General features: G+C 44.2%; 1 protein-coding gene across 1 annotated transcript in view; it reads right to left on the minus strand.

The window, feature by feature from the left end:
- LANCL3 (LanC like family member 3) overlaps positions 1 to 13426 on the minus strand; it is a 33193-nt gene extending 19767 nt beyond the window's left edge. The window contains exon 1 of the mRNA XM_074156382.1: positions 12881 to 13426. Within this exon, the coding sequence (XP_074012483.1) occupies positions 12881 to 13426 (546 nt within the window). The remainder of the gene's footprint in view (positions 1 to 12880) is intronic.
- Positions 13427 to 13895: the final 469 nt, after the last annotated feature.

The following is a 13895-nucleotide window of genomic DNA, read 5'->3' on the forward strand; positions in this document are numbered from 1 at the left end:
GCATGTAACTTCTGGAAGTATGTCTAAATATTTGCTGCTGAGAAACTATGTGGTTACCTGTGAAATTATTTAATGAGGTAAATGAAAAAACAGCATCATTCACAGGCTAACAGAAGCATAGATTAGTCACTTTAAAGTAGCAACAGCATTGTTTTCAAGCAAAGGTAATTCTAGAGAACTCCATGCTGGCATCATGCCCCTTTTACTTTGCGTGATGATCTGCAATTTGTGCCATGCCAATAAGCCACTGAATGAAATATCAACTTAAGCTACAAGAAGAATGCTGACAACATAATGCAGGAAAACCAGATGAAGGTGATCGAGTCCTCTGAGTCATCTGAATTTTACCCTACTCTTAGACTATGGTAGCAGCCTGATGTAGTAAAAATCCTGATGATCTGTATGTGGCTCCTAGATCTTCCCAGGCACATCAACGAAGACAGTTCTAAAGGAAAAGACAGTAACAAAAGAGTTTCCAGTGGCATACAGTGCCATTAGCATTGCCTGGAAATACGCCCACAACTCCAAATACAATTCAAATCATACTTCAGATACAGACAGTCACTTTTATTCATTATTGCCATATTTCAAGGGCAAGAGTAAAAGTCATGGGATTAATTTGAGGAAGTGTGGGATACTGTGCTCTTTAAAATGTAGCTTACTTGGTAAGTAACGGGATCACCATCTGTGCTTTTCTCCTAGTTAAAAGACTGCCATTTGGTACTATAATAAAATTAGGAAAGTGTTATCCATCTTCCCTTTGTGCAACTTATTCTCAGTTGTGACTGTATAAACAAAGCATGTTTTGGGAAAAAGAGACTGCTGTGCTAGAAGGCACAGTTCAGATTACTCTAAAAGAGTTCAAACCTCACACAGAAAGGAGGAAGAGACATAAGAGCCCGGCGACAAATCATACCACCACCAACAATAATAAACAAATATTCACTGCACTTAGCCATTACCTTGCCTTTGAAGATCTCGAAGTGCTGTATAAATAACTAACAGGAATTACTACTACCTCATGCTACAAATTACACTGTGTTGCTGCTGCCTTGGGAGCACTCAGTGCCATGCTTCTCTTGCTGGATTTGTCATTTTACACGACTAGTCTCTGCAGCCGTACAGTGGGAACCGTGCAAAGTGAGACAGGAGGGCCTGGCCAGCTATTTCTAGACCTACAGATGGCAAAACGTGTTTTCTAAGTCAAGCTTGTTAAGTCAAACTTCATGTATTTAAAATTCTTTGCCAGATGCCTTTCCTACCTATTCTGTGTGCTTAATATTCCGATGCCCTTGCAGAAAAGCAGCTTCACTTCAAGGGCCCAGAAGGACATGGAAGTCCTCTGATGTCTGTCTTGCAAAATTTGAAAAATATCCCATATGAAAACAACAGAAAAGAACCTCCCCAACAGCCCTCATGCTGTCTGCAGACACCAGGAAAAATGTTTTATCACCTCTGGCCTGTACCTCAGCTTTCAGAAAAAGGTTTTGCCTTCTTCCCCTGATGCGTCCTTGGCTCCTTACATGTAATGTGGGACAGGGAACTCCCCTTCTCCACTAGCAAACAGCAATCTCAGGTGTTTGATTAAATATGTGGGCTTCGGAAATAATCTTTCCATAGCTCAGGGGGACAGGTACATTTAGAGAATTTCTTGTACTCCCCCGTACTGTGGGGCATGGGCCCCTGATGTCTAGATTATCTAGACATTTTCAGTAACAGATGTTCAATGCTGCAGGGGTGCAAGGCGCTGAAGAATCCCTTGGGCAGCAGTACACTCTCAGATTGTTTTTTTTTTTAAAAATCTTTACACCAAAGCTCTTCAGATCCAGAACCTTCCCAATAAGCTGCAAAAGCCAGGAATAATTTTGTCAACCTTAATACTTCGCTACTGGGGGAAGATTTTGCCTTTCCTTAATACAGCAATGACTGAGTAGGAAAGATGCAACTGGTGTTCAAGGCTCTGTGGCAGAGTGTGGCACTGAACGGCTCCTTTTGACCCTTCTGGAACTTCAGGCTCTTTCCTGCTTGCAGCTGCAGGGGACTGGACATGACTGAAAAACCTATGATCCTTTGCCCATCCAAGGCACTAGAGAAAGTCAGAGGATGCGGAACAGCATTGTCAACCTGGTATCAGGGAAAGAGGCAAAAGGAGCAGGAATGATTACAATTTATGGGAGCAATTTTTCTGTCTCTCCATGGCTGCTTTCCATGTATTAAATCAGGGATTGTTCAGTGTGGACAAGAGAAGGCTCAGGGGAGATTTTATTAATGTGTATAAACACCTGATGGGAGGGAGCAGAGAAGATGGAGCCAGGCTCCTCAGCAGCACCCAGTGACAAAAAATTCTACTTAAAGAGAACACTTTTTTACTGTGAAGGTGGTCAAACACAGGAATAGGTTGTCCAGGAAGGTCATGGAGTAGAAATATTCAAAACCAAGTGGACACGGCTCTGATGCTCTCCTCCTGCTCTGGACCAGATCTCCAGAGGTGCCTTCCAGCCTTGGCCATGCTTTGACTCTATGACTGAGCTAAATCTAAATGTGAGTATGTTGATACACTGTTCAACCAGATGGTATGGATTTTACTCCTCTAGAAATCTTTAGATTCAACTCTGAGTTTGACTCAGCTTACCTGTGTGGTTTTTTACAAATTTACCTCACAATATTTGTTTTCACAAAATAAGCCAGCACAACAAAAAGCCAGAGAACAAAATCAAAATAGGACAAATGCATTCCTACTATAACTCGGTCTACATTTTGTCTTCTGGATATGCAGCGGTTATATAAGCATTATTCCCAGGTATTTTTGCTGGAATAATAAAAAATGTGTATGTATGAAAATGGCAGCCTGGCATAAGAAAGCTGATGATTGATTCAGCTCTGCAAAACCAAGAACAAACAAATCAATATTTATTTAAAGAGCCTGAAGAAGTTTGTTTTGCTGTTCTATTACTAAGTTCATATTTGACCAACTTAAGTCTGATCAAATTTAAACAGCTACATGTGGAATGTGTATCTTGGGGTCCATTGCTATTATAACTGTAATTTTGACTAATTAATCACTGGATTAGCCTTAGAAAACTAAAACAATTAAGTATAATATTAGCCATTTTACAGATGGCAAGTAGAAATATCTAGAGATCAAGAGTTAGCTTTACAAAGGGATGAAGAACCTTAGTGAAAATGGCATGCTCAAAGTCCTATGAACTGGTGGTCCCACGCCATCCTATGGCATGGGTGATGCTTCCAAACCCTGCCTACAGGTATTACTTTACTACAAGATAACCTACTTTTGTTAGGACAGTTCCGGTAAGATAAAAAAAAAAAACAAAAAAAACACATTTGTGATATTGGATGAAGCTATTAGAAACTTTTATAAAAATAAAAGAATGGATTTCCATTGACTCGTGCTGCTGGTGAATCTAAGAATATATAAAATGGCCCTCACTGAAGATGACCGAACTAGGGAGAGAGACAACACTCAGCTTTATCTTTACATTAGCAACAGAAGTAAATCAGAAGAATAGACTAAGATTAACCTCCAGAGACTTCAGATGTCACTAATTCCTTGACTTCTAATGTGGACAAAATAATTGACTTAATATGGTCCTCTCAAATATATTGTTCCAACTATACTTCCACAAAGAAACCCTATCACTTCACAGATGTTCCCCTAAATCTATAACGTTACACCTGGTGTTACAACATAGAATAACATACTCCCAGTTTTATTCAGGGAACAAAGTAAAGGAGATTCTCTAGTTGGCATTAATGAAACAAAGCTCCTTCAGTTGAAGAACCTTCTAATTTTGGGTATGACAGCACAGTTTCTGTGGTTCAATGATTCCCTGGCTTTACATGACCCCTACCTACTTCACTTACTCAGAGGCTTTTCCTAATGAATACCTGTCCATGTAGCAGCGGCCCATTAAAAGACTGCTGGATAACAGCAGGTCATGAGCTGCATGTGAGTCAGTGTCACACTGGTGTGAGATACAAACACCTTACCGAGCAGTATAAATAGAAACAAGACCTGGAAGAAACACAAAGTTATCTCTCTGCTCAATTAGGAAGGCCTGTGCCAGAACCATGCGTCCAACTTCTGGCACTCTTCAGGAAAAGCTGGGTGGAGTCCGGCGGGGTGCAGTGGAATGATGAGAGGTGTAGAAAACATGACACACGTGGGAAGACTGGAAGGATCGGGATTGTTTGTTTTAGAGAAGATTAAGGGTAGAAATTATAACAGTCTTGAAGTGTATGAAGAGCTTCTGTAAAGAGGAAGAGAATTTCTCACTATTTCTCGATGGATGGGACAAGGAATATCAGGCTTAAATTACAGCAAGATTTAGATTAGTCATTAGGCTCGACTTTCTACCAGGGAAGCTAACGAAAGAGTGCCTCAGACAGCCAAGGCAGACTGCAGATCCTCCATCACTGGTGGGGTATGAAGAGCAGGGAAGCGAGAAGGGCTGCCAGGGAGGACACAGGCATACCAGCCTGGGGGCTATACAGCAGCCTGATTTACCTCTCAAGGTCCCTACCAGTTCTTTGACTCTGGTAGGGATATCACTTGGTTGTCAGGACCAAGCAGACAAACTGCAGAACACTGTCAGTGTGGAACATGAAATACCCACCATTTTCCAATTCTACTGACCCACCAGCTGAGAGCTGCTTTGTCCCGTGCTGCCTCTTGCCCCAGACCCACATGCCGTTAAGAGCAGCTTCCATTTCCTTGGCACTGAGATCTGAATTTGACCAGCACATCCCCAACGAACAATCCTCAATTACGTTAACATTGTAGCAGTGAGGGAACAGAAGTATTCTGAGAAGAAAAAGATTAGCCACACAAAATAACTAAATGCCTTAGACAGTTAGAAGGTGTATTTATCTGCCACATTTTTTATTCCGTGGGTCATTCCATGCTATCTGACATGCATTCCATCTTGCTCATGATCCACTGTTCTTCAACAAGAGATATTAAGCCATTAAAATGAGCAATTCAGGAATGCTGATCTGCTGCAAAAATAGATTTATGGTTCTGCTCTCAGACATCAAAATATACCGAGCTGAGAAACACCAAATGACTCAGCAACGGCTTGGACTGCTAGTAAGATACTTCTTGATCACGTTTGCCTGAAATTAAATAGCTATTTCAATTATTTTGCTTTGCAAATCCCTAGAAAAATTAATCAACTCACTATCACTATCACTTGAAAATAATCCTACAACATAGATAAGAAATAATTGTTTTTGACAGCGTATTTTCATTGAGCTTTGTTGTAATGAAGTGGACAGAAGGTTACGCAACATCACTCGGTGCTTAATCTCATGCTTGTCAATGGTCAAAGAGCTGCATGACAGACTCAGACAAAAAGGCGTTTTGACAGACTGTCTTATCAAAAATCGTGACCTGACTGCATATATTGAATTTTGATGTTTTTAAAAAGGGGGTGGAATAGAGAAGTTGGCTGACAAACAAAACCCTCATTTATAGCAAATGCCTTACACCAGGCTGTGCTGGGATGCTCCTGCAGCAGCAGTGGAGTAGGACCATGGGACTTTCCCATTTCAGTTGCCTCCCAGATCCTCTACAGAGCTCCTCTACTGTGGTGTATAGGTGAGCTACAATTTAGGTACAAGTGTAATGTTCTAAATACGGGTATTAAATGACTACAGAGAAACTTAAGGCTTAATTTTATCATTCCGTTTCAGTTCTCTAAAGTGCTGAGGATGTTAAGCTTTCATTAGTAATTGGTGTCAGCCTCATGCTCTTTTTTTCCTCTGAGGAGCAGCTCGGTCTTTCACATTTCTGCTTCTTCAGCCTAGTACCAAAGTAAGGTTTACTAACAGCATTATGGTTAGGTCACATACTAATTTATAGCATTATATCCTAATATAATACTAATTATAGTATTATATACAGTATATATAATATTATATTTATAGTATTATATATAGCATTATATAATAGGAAAATGTCAGTGTCAGAAGATGCAGAACAATGTTCATGAAAATGCCCATATTTGCTTCCAGACACCTAGTAGTTATCTCCATTATTCCTTAGAGAAACAAAATATGGAATATAAGACATAATGTTGTGCTCTGAATTTGCAAGCACTGAATGTGATGACACCTATTTTTGTAAGTGTACGAGCCTATGCAAAGAGAATACGGTGACGGAAGAGTGACAAACAAGAAACAAGCAGACAAAAATAGTAATTTTCCTCAACAAAATGTAGTTTACTCCTCTGCCCACTCCCTAGCCTGTTTTCTCCCTGTCTCTACCCTTCTGTTGAACTTTTATCTTCTTCTAAACTGATTACATTAGCTATCAGATCCACAACAGTTTGCCAGAGAACCTGATTTTAGTTTTAAATCTCCCCTGATCCAGGGTCTTTGTTATTTCTTGCCTTTTCACCTTCATCTTTGAATTCTGCTACCCCTTTGCAGCCTTCCATTTTTTTAGTTTTGCCAGTAACTTATTCTTTTGCTTTTTAATAATATTTTATTGGATCTTTGTTTCTGCGTTCTGTTCAGCCTCTGTCAAACGTCGTTTTTCCCCATGCCTGCCTGTTTCTCTGCCTTCACACACGCCACCATATATGCATGCTCTACACACGCACTCTTTCTTTCTGCTATGTCATCCAGGGTTAACTTTGAGTTAACACAGTTAACTCTTGCTTTTGGTCCTTTGGGAGAACCATGCCAAAAAAACACCATTAGCCTTTTCCATGGAGGAAAACATAAATGTCAAATATAGCTATCTGTAGTAACACAGTGTTGTAATAAAGTTCTTTGACATATGTATAAAATACAACATACAAAAATCTGAAAACCTAAAGCAACAGATTTAAGAACTTCCCGCACTGTGCCACTGAACTGACCACAAGTAACTAATGTTGTGAAGAACAGTAGCTTCCACCTAAGCCTTTCCCCTCTCTGCTGCAGAGATCCCCCGTTTCTCTGCTTCAAACACTCTGAAGGCTCCGGATGCTTCTAGAGATTCAGTCACCAGATACACTCCACAGGTCCAAAGAACCACTCAGCAGCTTTTCCGAAAAATGCCCCCTTTCCAATTCCTGCATTTTGTTCCACAGATCCCATCTTCAAGCCAGAGGCAGCGTGCTCTGCTCTGCAGAGGATAAAGACACTGCATTCAAGACCTCTGCTTTTAGAGGGCTAAGGAGTGGTACCAACAAACTCCAAAGGGTGACCTAGAAGTACTCCATGGTGATGATAAGCAAGATGACCGAACTGACAAACTTTAAGAGTTAACTTCCAGTATGTGAAATTTAAAGGAGTTAGAAGAAGGATGAGAAAGTAGAGATCTATTTTGGATACAAGAGAAGCTCTAGAAAAATATATTTCTTTTCTTGGTATTACTGCTTGGGCTGCTTTTTCAGCAAAAAGATGATGCTGCATAGGCAAACATGCTTCCAACAGCACAAAGCAGTATAGAGATATGACAGTGCTTTTGTACAGAACTGTCTTTATAGAAGATGATGGCAGGTTAATACCACTCTTCCGCTATAAGCAGTTGAAATCTGCATTTCTGCAACAGAATATATAATGTATGTAGCTAAACTTGTGTCAATCAAGCTTCCAGTCCTGGCAGGATCCACACCAAACCCTCTGTACCACAATGTTTTTTACTGGCAGTTAAACAATACACTTGAAATTCATCATTTTTCACCTCAAATTTTCAACTTTATCTCTACAATGGGATATTCAGCGTCCACTGTACTGAACTGAATCCAGGCAGCCATTATCCAGGCATTTCCATCTCAGAATTTGAAGGCTGTTTAAAATAAAAAAGATTTGTGTTGCCCTGCTGAAGAAAAACAGAGAGATTCTGAAATGCAAACCCAAACTATTTCAGAATGCTTTCTAAAAAATTGCAGACATAAATAATTCCCTTTGTTTCACTGTTTACTTTAGAAAATCCCCATTTTCAACTCCTTGTTTAAATTCATCAATTTAAGCAAATTAATGCAAAATCTAGCCCCTGTGTGTGGTTTGGGAAACCATGGCTAGTATAATGTACATTTGAAAGAGTCAGGCTAGGATCAAAAGCTTTTTATCTTTACTGGTTTCTCATTTTAATCCTCTGTGGCAACAAACGACATCCTGGCTGTGTAGTGGCCTGTGTAAAATGAAATCAGTAGAGCTCCAGCTAGCACCATGATATTTGACATTTCAAACACCACGTTTCAGATAAACTGGCAAATTCGTCCACAGAGAGAAGGACTTTAATGGGCACAGAGAAGGAATGAAATCTCACCTCAAAGGACAATCCTTCCCTTCCAGGCATAGGTGAGATTAAAATCCCGACACAGGGACCCTGCGCTACAGCACTCAGAGGTGCTGTGGATATTTTGCAGATTTCCCTTTCTAAGATCAATCCATCAAGTGTCTTTCATAAACACAATGTTCGGCATGAATACATTTACATCCCACTGTAAAGAGACGCAAATGAACATTCTAGGCAGGATTCAGGAAGCTCCTTCCTCTCACTCTTTTGGAATTTTTTTCTAAGAGACTGAAAAAAAAACCACAAAAAATGTGGAGCAAAGTAGCCTACAATAGTCTTTAAATACTAGCTGGAGGGAAGACTCTGAGGAACAAGTAATATAATCTAGAGTTGTCTGAGAAGCTGAAAGGAAATAGTTTTCATTCATTTATATCTTCTCTGAATATGAAATACACTGGCTGGACCTGTCAGGTCCCATGCACTGCACATCAGTCTGTTCCACTGCCTTTTAAAGCCAGTCCTGCCTCACATCTCCCTTGCTGTGGCACCCAGACATCACACAGCAGTGCCATTTCTCTTTTTCATGTACCAGGTGAAGTTGGTCAGCATGATCTGCAATCTTGTGAGGTCCAAGAGAAAAGAGGCTCTGGTGATAGACAACAGCCAGGGTTAGGTATGGTTTTTAGCAGGGCACAACATGCAACGGAGTCGTGCTAGAAAGACCATTGCCTTCTCTGGGCATCCTATAACAAAGTAACATCAGCAGCGTGTCCTCCCTGTGACATCAGGACAACAACCTCAGAAACACACACCACCTCATGACATCGCATTTGTTGGAAAAGGAAATTGAGGTGCCCCTCTGCCATAGTGACAGGCTCTCAAGACTCACCCCCAGCAGCACAGCGCCCGAGGGAACTGGTTTGGCTGTGTTGCTGCCAGAGTGTGCCAGTTCAGCTTGTCACCACTGCAACTGCAGGCAAGAGTGTCTTACGGTGTCCCCAATGTCTTCTAAAAGTCCAGTCTCTAACAAAACCACCGCATCAGGCAGTCATGCAGAATGCTGCCCTGCCTCCTACGTGGTACATCGCTACCCATTGCTGTCGTTTTTGCTGCAACCCAGAGCTAGCCCGTAGATTCAGTCAGTCATTAAAAGAAAATCTGAGGTGTGCTAGGAGGTGGTAACATCTCAGCAGATGGTGATGCAAGAAGCAACTTGAACTTCTGTACCTTTTCCTCTGTCATCTGACAGTTACACTGCCAGAAGGAAGTGCAACTACCAAGACACACCACGCTCCATCAGCCACGAAATGGGACAGAAACACCACTGAGGAAAAATGAGGAGAGGATAAAATACTATCAGAACAGGGGGATGGGACCACCATTTTAATGGTGTCTTACTACTGTTTGCATGAGCAAATAGAGACTGAATGAAGAGAATTAAAAGCAGGACTGACAAATTTCCCCAAGCAAACATAATGAACGAACCATCAGAACAGGAGGTAGCCGAAGAAGACAGAAGAGAAACAAAACTTCCTCTGAACAGTGAGAACACAGCAGTTAAGGACAGCTAAAGTACATGCACCTTATTTATATGTACCTTATACAAATGACACCTTGTTTCTTCCAAAACAGTATTTTACTCATCTCTGCCCTGGGAGCACTAACTCCAATGTAACAGAAATTAAAGAAAGGATGAAAACAACCATCTTTCCTAATGCACAGTGCATCATGAAAGTCAGATCCTGTTAAGCCTTGACTGTAATCCTTACTCGTGCAAAACCTCCCAATTAATTCATCAGTGGAAAATGCTGTATTAGCCTAAAACTCTAAAAATCGGCTGAATGCAAATGCCTTCTTCACACGAGGTCAGTGTTATTCAACAGACTGGATCCTTCAGGACAGTCCATTAACTTTCTGAGGAACACATGAAGCTTTAAAACACCGAGACTCTTGACTAAGAAACAGATGCATCAGAGCACAGCAGCTGAGCTAAATTGGCATTTTCTGAAATAAAACAGTTTCCTTTCTTCCTTCCCTGCCCGGAAAAAACAAAAACCAAATGCACAACATAAATTGTAAAATTTTCTCAAAAAGTCTCTCTTCAAGGGCAAGCAATTTCTTGTATATAGGTCACCATTTGACTTATTCAGAGGAAAAACCCAACCATACAGGCAGAAGCAGCTGTATTTCAATGTAAGGAATGGATTTCACTTTGTGCTGGAAATGTTTGCACAGTGTCCTCAAAAAAATAGAACGTGGGAAACAAGAAAACATGCTGCAATGAACCATGTGAGACTGTGCACAATCAAATTACAGGAGGTAGCATTTTCCAGTGGTTTGAATCACAAGACGTTGCTTCTATTCTGGGATGTACCTGACTTACCATTTGACCTTGGGTAATAAATGACATGCACTCTCTCTGGGCATCCCTTTCTTCATTTGTAAAAAGATGCAGGGTCTGGTCTGTCAATGTACTAATTATTTTAACTAGGATTGTATTAGGATGGGAACATTTATCTATGGACACATATTTTGCGCATGAGTACATACTGGCTACAGATCATTATCATTTTCCTCATTAAGGCACAAAATATTTTAGTTAAAAGCTTTACTTTTTGTTAGAATTAAAAATTGAAGTTGGTTTTACTAATACTTAATAGTTTGGATTATTTTAATTTATTTCTTGTACCATACGTTTAAAATTACAATGTGGTGACAGAATAAATAATATTAGGGAAGGATGTTAACTTGCTGATTAGAACATCAGCAAGGGGAGACAGAATATGTTTTAGTGGCAAAATAAACCCCTCTATGATCATATTTAACCTACCTGCTAAATGGATTCCATAATTCCCTGTGCTCATCTGTGGGGATTTTTAACTCTTTACAGCTGCCTAAGGTATAATTTTTCATCAAGCAAGCAAACAGAGATGAGAGCTTTATCCCCTTCTTGCACTGCCTGTCAGAGGTGACTGCACCTACTCTCCAAACTGTTCAGTGATTGTTCTCAAGGACGTAAGACAAATGGACGAAGGAATTAAATGAAGCAGTTGAGTCCAGGGAGCTACCTCATTCAGCTGGTATGTCACGACACCATCATAAGCACTGACATGGGTACTAGACAAACTCCCCCAATGCAAACTGAACTACTAAGGATGGCTTGTTCCTTTGTGAGGAACCATCCCCTCAGGCTGGCACTACTGCACAATGCATGGAGCATCTATACGCATTGTGATGCACCTACAAAACTTTCCTCGTAAAAAATACTGTCAAAATGAAAAGTTTGGTTTTGTTATATTTACAAATAGCATAACCATTTTATGGATGTAATTATCAAACAATCCTATACAAGGAAACAGCACACATGGTATGCTACTTTAAATGCTTAGTGCTGTAAGAATTTTTGTTCAAGGCAAGCAAAACATTCAACTGACTTAACATTCTTCTTGTCTTCTCTGGATACCCTGGAGTCTCCTGAATCCTCCATTAAATGAATTTCCTTGGACTCTGATTGCAGTGACTGGTATTGGATGGGTCAGAGCCACTTGTTTTTACATCATTTATTTACTTGTAATAGTTGCTTCCTCTCCCAGGAGGAAAGAAAGCCAGAAGCATATGAACTTGCAAATCAGTGATTAACAGAGGAAACACAGATTGGACCTGACAAGAGGACAGGAAAAAAAAATCTAACAAATGCCTGCTCAGATACTGCACTGACCACTTAGTAACAAATACCACAGCAAACAGAATCAGTTGCATTAATTATTACGCTGTAGTCAGTGGAAGCTCTGAATGTCAGCACTGACAATGACAATTTCCTACGGTAAAGTCCCGACTACTGAAACCAACAACATGTTGAACCATAATCACATCTCACATCTCCCAGAAAAAAAAAAACCACACAACTCTTATTAACAGAAAGAACCGAAATACATGGCCAGATTTCCACAAGACTACCAGCTCCTGTATGCCGGGATTAGTAAAATCAAGAGCCTCTGAAAATCCAGTTTCTTGCAGTTCCTTGCTTGCAAATTATAGCACAGCACCACTCTGCTTTACCCAACACTACTCCTTTTCCTACCCATTTCATTTTATGGAAATACTCTTGAAAAGCCCGGGCTTGCTCCTGCCAAGTAATTCCCCACCTGGCAACCGACAGCTGATGCTCCGGGCGTGCCCGGGGAGCGGGATGCAGCGGGATGCGTGGCCCTGCTCCCAGAGCCCTGCCCCAGCAGCGGGACCGCATCCCGCACGCCCTGCGCCCCTCGCTCCCTCTTGCAACAGACGCACCTTTTATTTCAGGGAAAGAGCGCTGCGAAGAAACAGCTCCTACAAAAAGGCAACCCCCCGCACCCCCATCCCCCGGGGGCTCCTCCCGCAGCATGCCCCCAAAGCGCAAGCTGGAAAAGGCGTTTTTTTTGTTTTTTTTTTTTTCTGTGCGGTGAGAGCCCCGGTACCGGTGCATCCTCCTCTACCGCGGAGCAGAGGCGAGGGCATTGCGGGGCGGGATGCCGGGCTGCCAGCCCGGGGCACCGCCGCCAGCCGCCGACGGCCCCCGACGGTGTGGCTTGTCCCCCCCCCGCCCCGGGGGTGCCCCGCCGCATCCCTCCCGGCCTTCCCCGCCCTTACCTCCATGCCCAGCCGCTGCTTCAGCACCAGGGCGGCGCACAGGTACCCGGCGCGGCCGACGAAGAGCTCGTCGGAGCCGCACTCGAGGAAGGAGAGCGGGGCGCAGACCTCGCTCAGCTCCCGGAACTTGCCCAGCGGCCGGGCGAACTCGGGCAGCCCCAGGGCGCGGTAGACCAGGGCCGCCACCGCGTACACCCCGGCGCCGCCCAGCAGGAAGGCGGCGCGGGTGTCGGCGTCGGCCTCCCCGCCGCCCTCCTGGTAGCGCAGGCAGGCGTCCACGACGCGGCGGGCCGCCCGCAGGTAGGCCTCCCGCGACGGCGCGAAGAGCGGGCACTGCGCGACGTGGTAGAGCATGTAGGCCACGCCGGCCACGCCGCCGTACAGCCCGCCCGGGCAGCCGCGGGGGCCGCCCAGGGGCGGCAGCTCCCGCAGGATCCGCTCGATGGTGGCCGTCACCAACGGCACCGCCGCCTCCTTGTCCGGCGCCGCCGCCGGGCTGCCCGGGTAGTCATCGAAGCGGTTGGCGAAGCAGCGCTGGTTCTCCATCTCCCCCCGCCCGCCCGCCCGGCGCGGCGCTCTGCGCGGCGGGAGGCAGCGAGCGAGCGAGCGGGGAGCTGCCGGGGGAGGGGGCGGGGGAGCGGGGGGGAGGGAGCTGCCGGGGGAGGCGGGAGGGAGCGGGAGAGGCGGGAAAGGGGCGCCCTCGTAGACGCCCGGGGCCCGTGAGGGAGGGCGGCGGTCCCCGTGAGGGGCGGCCGCTGCCGAACCGCCGGGAGCGCGGGTGGGGGCGAGACCGGCCGGCGGCCTCGGCCGTGGCGGGGAGGGGTCTGCCAGAGGGCGGCCGCCGCCTCCCTCGCCCCGGGGCGGAGCGGCCGCCGCCGCCGCCGCCGCTGTCCCCCTCAGCGCCCCTCCGCCACCTTCGCTCGGCCGGGACTGTCCTGGGTTTCCAGAGCGTCGAGCGAGCCGGCCGGCCCGGTTCTGGCGTCCCCCTCATCCCGCCGGGCACCTTCATCCTTCC

The sequence above is a fragment of the Numenius arquata genome, chromosome 1 (genome assembly GCF_964106895.1).
Source record: "Numenius arquata chromosome 1, bNumArq3.hap1.1, whole genome shotgun sequence".
NCBI lineage: Eukaryota > Metazoa > Chordata > Aves > Charadriiformes > Scolopacidae > Numenius > Numenius arquata.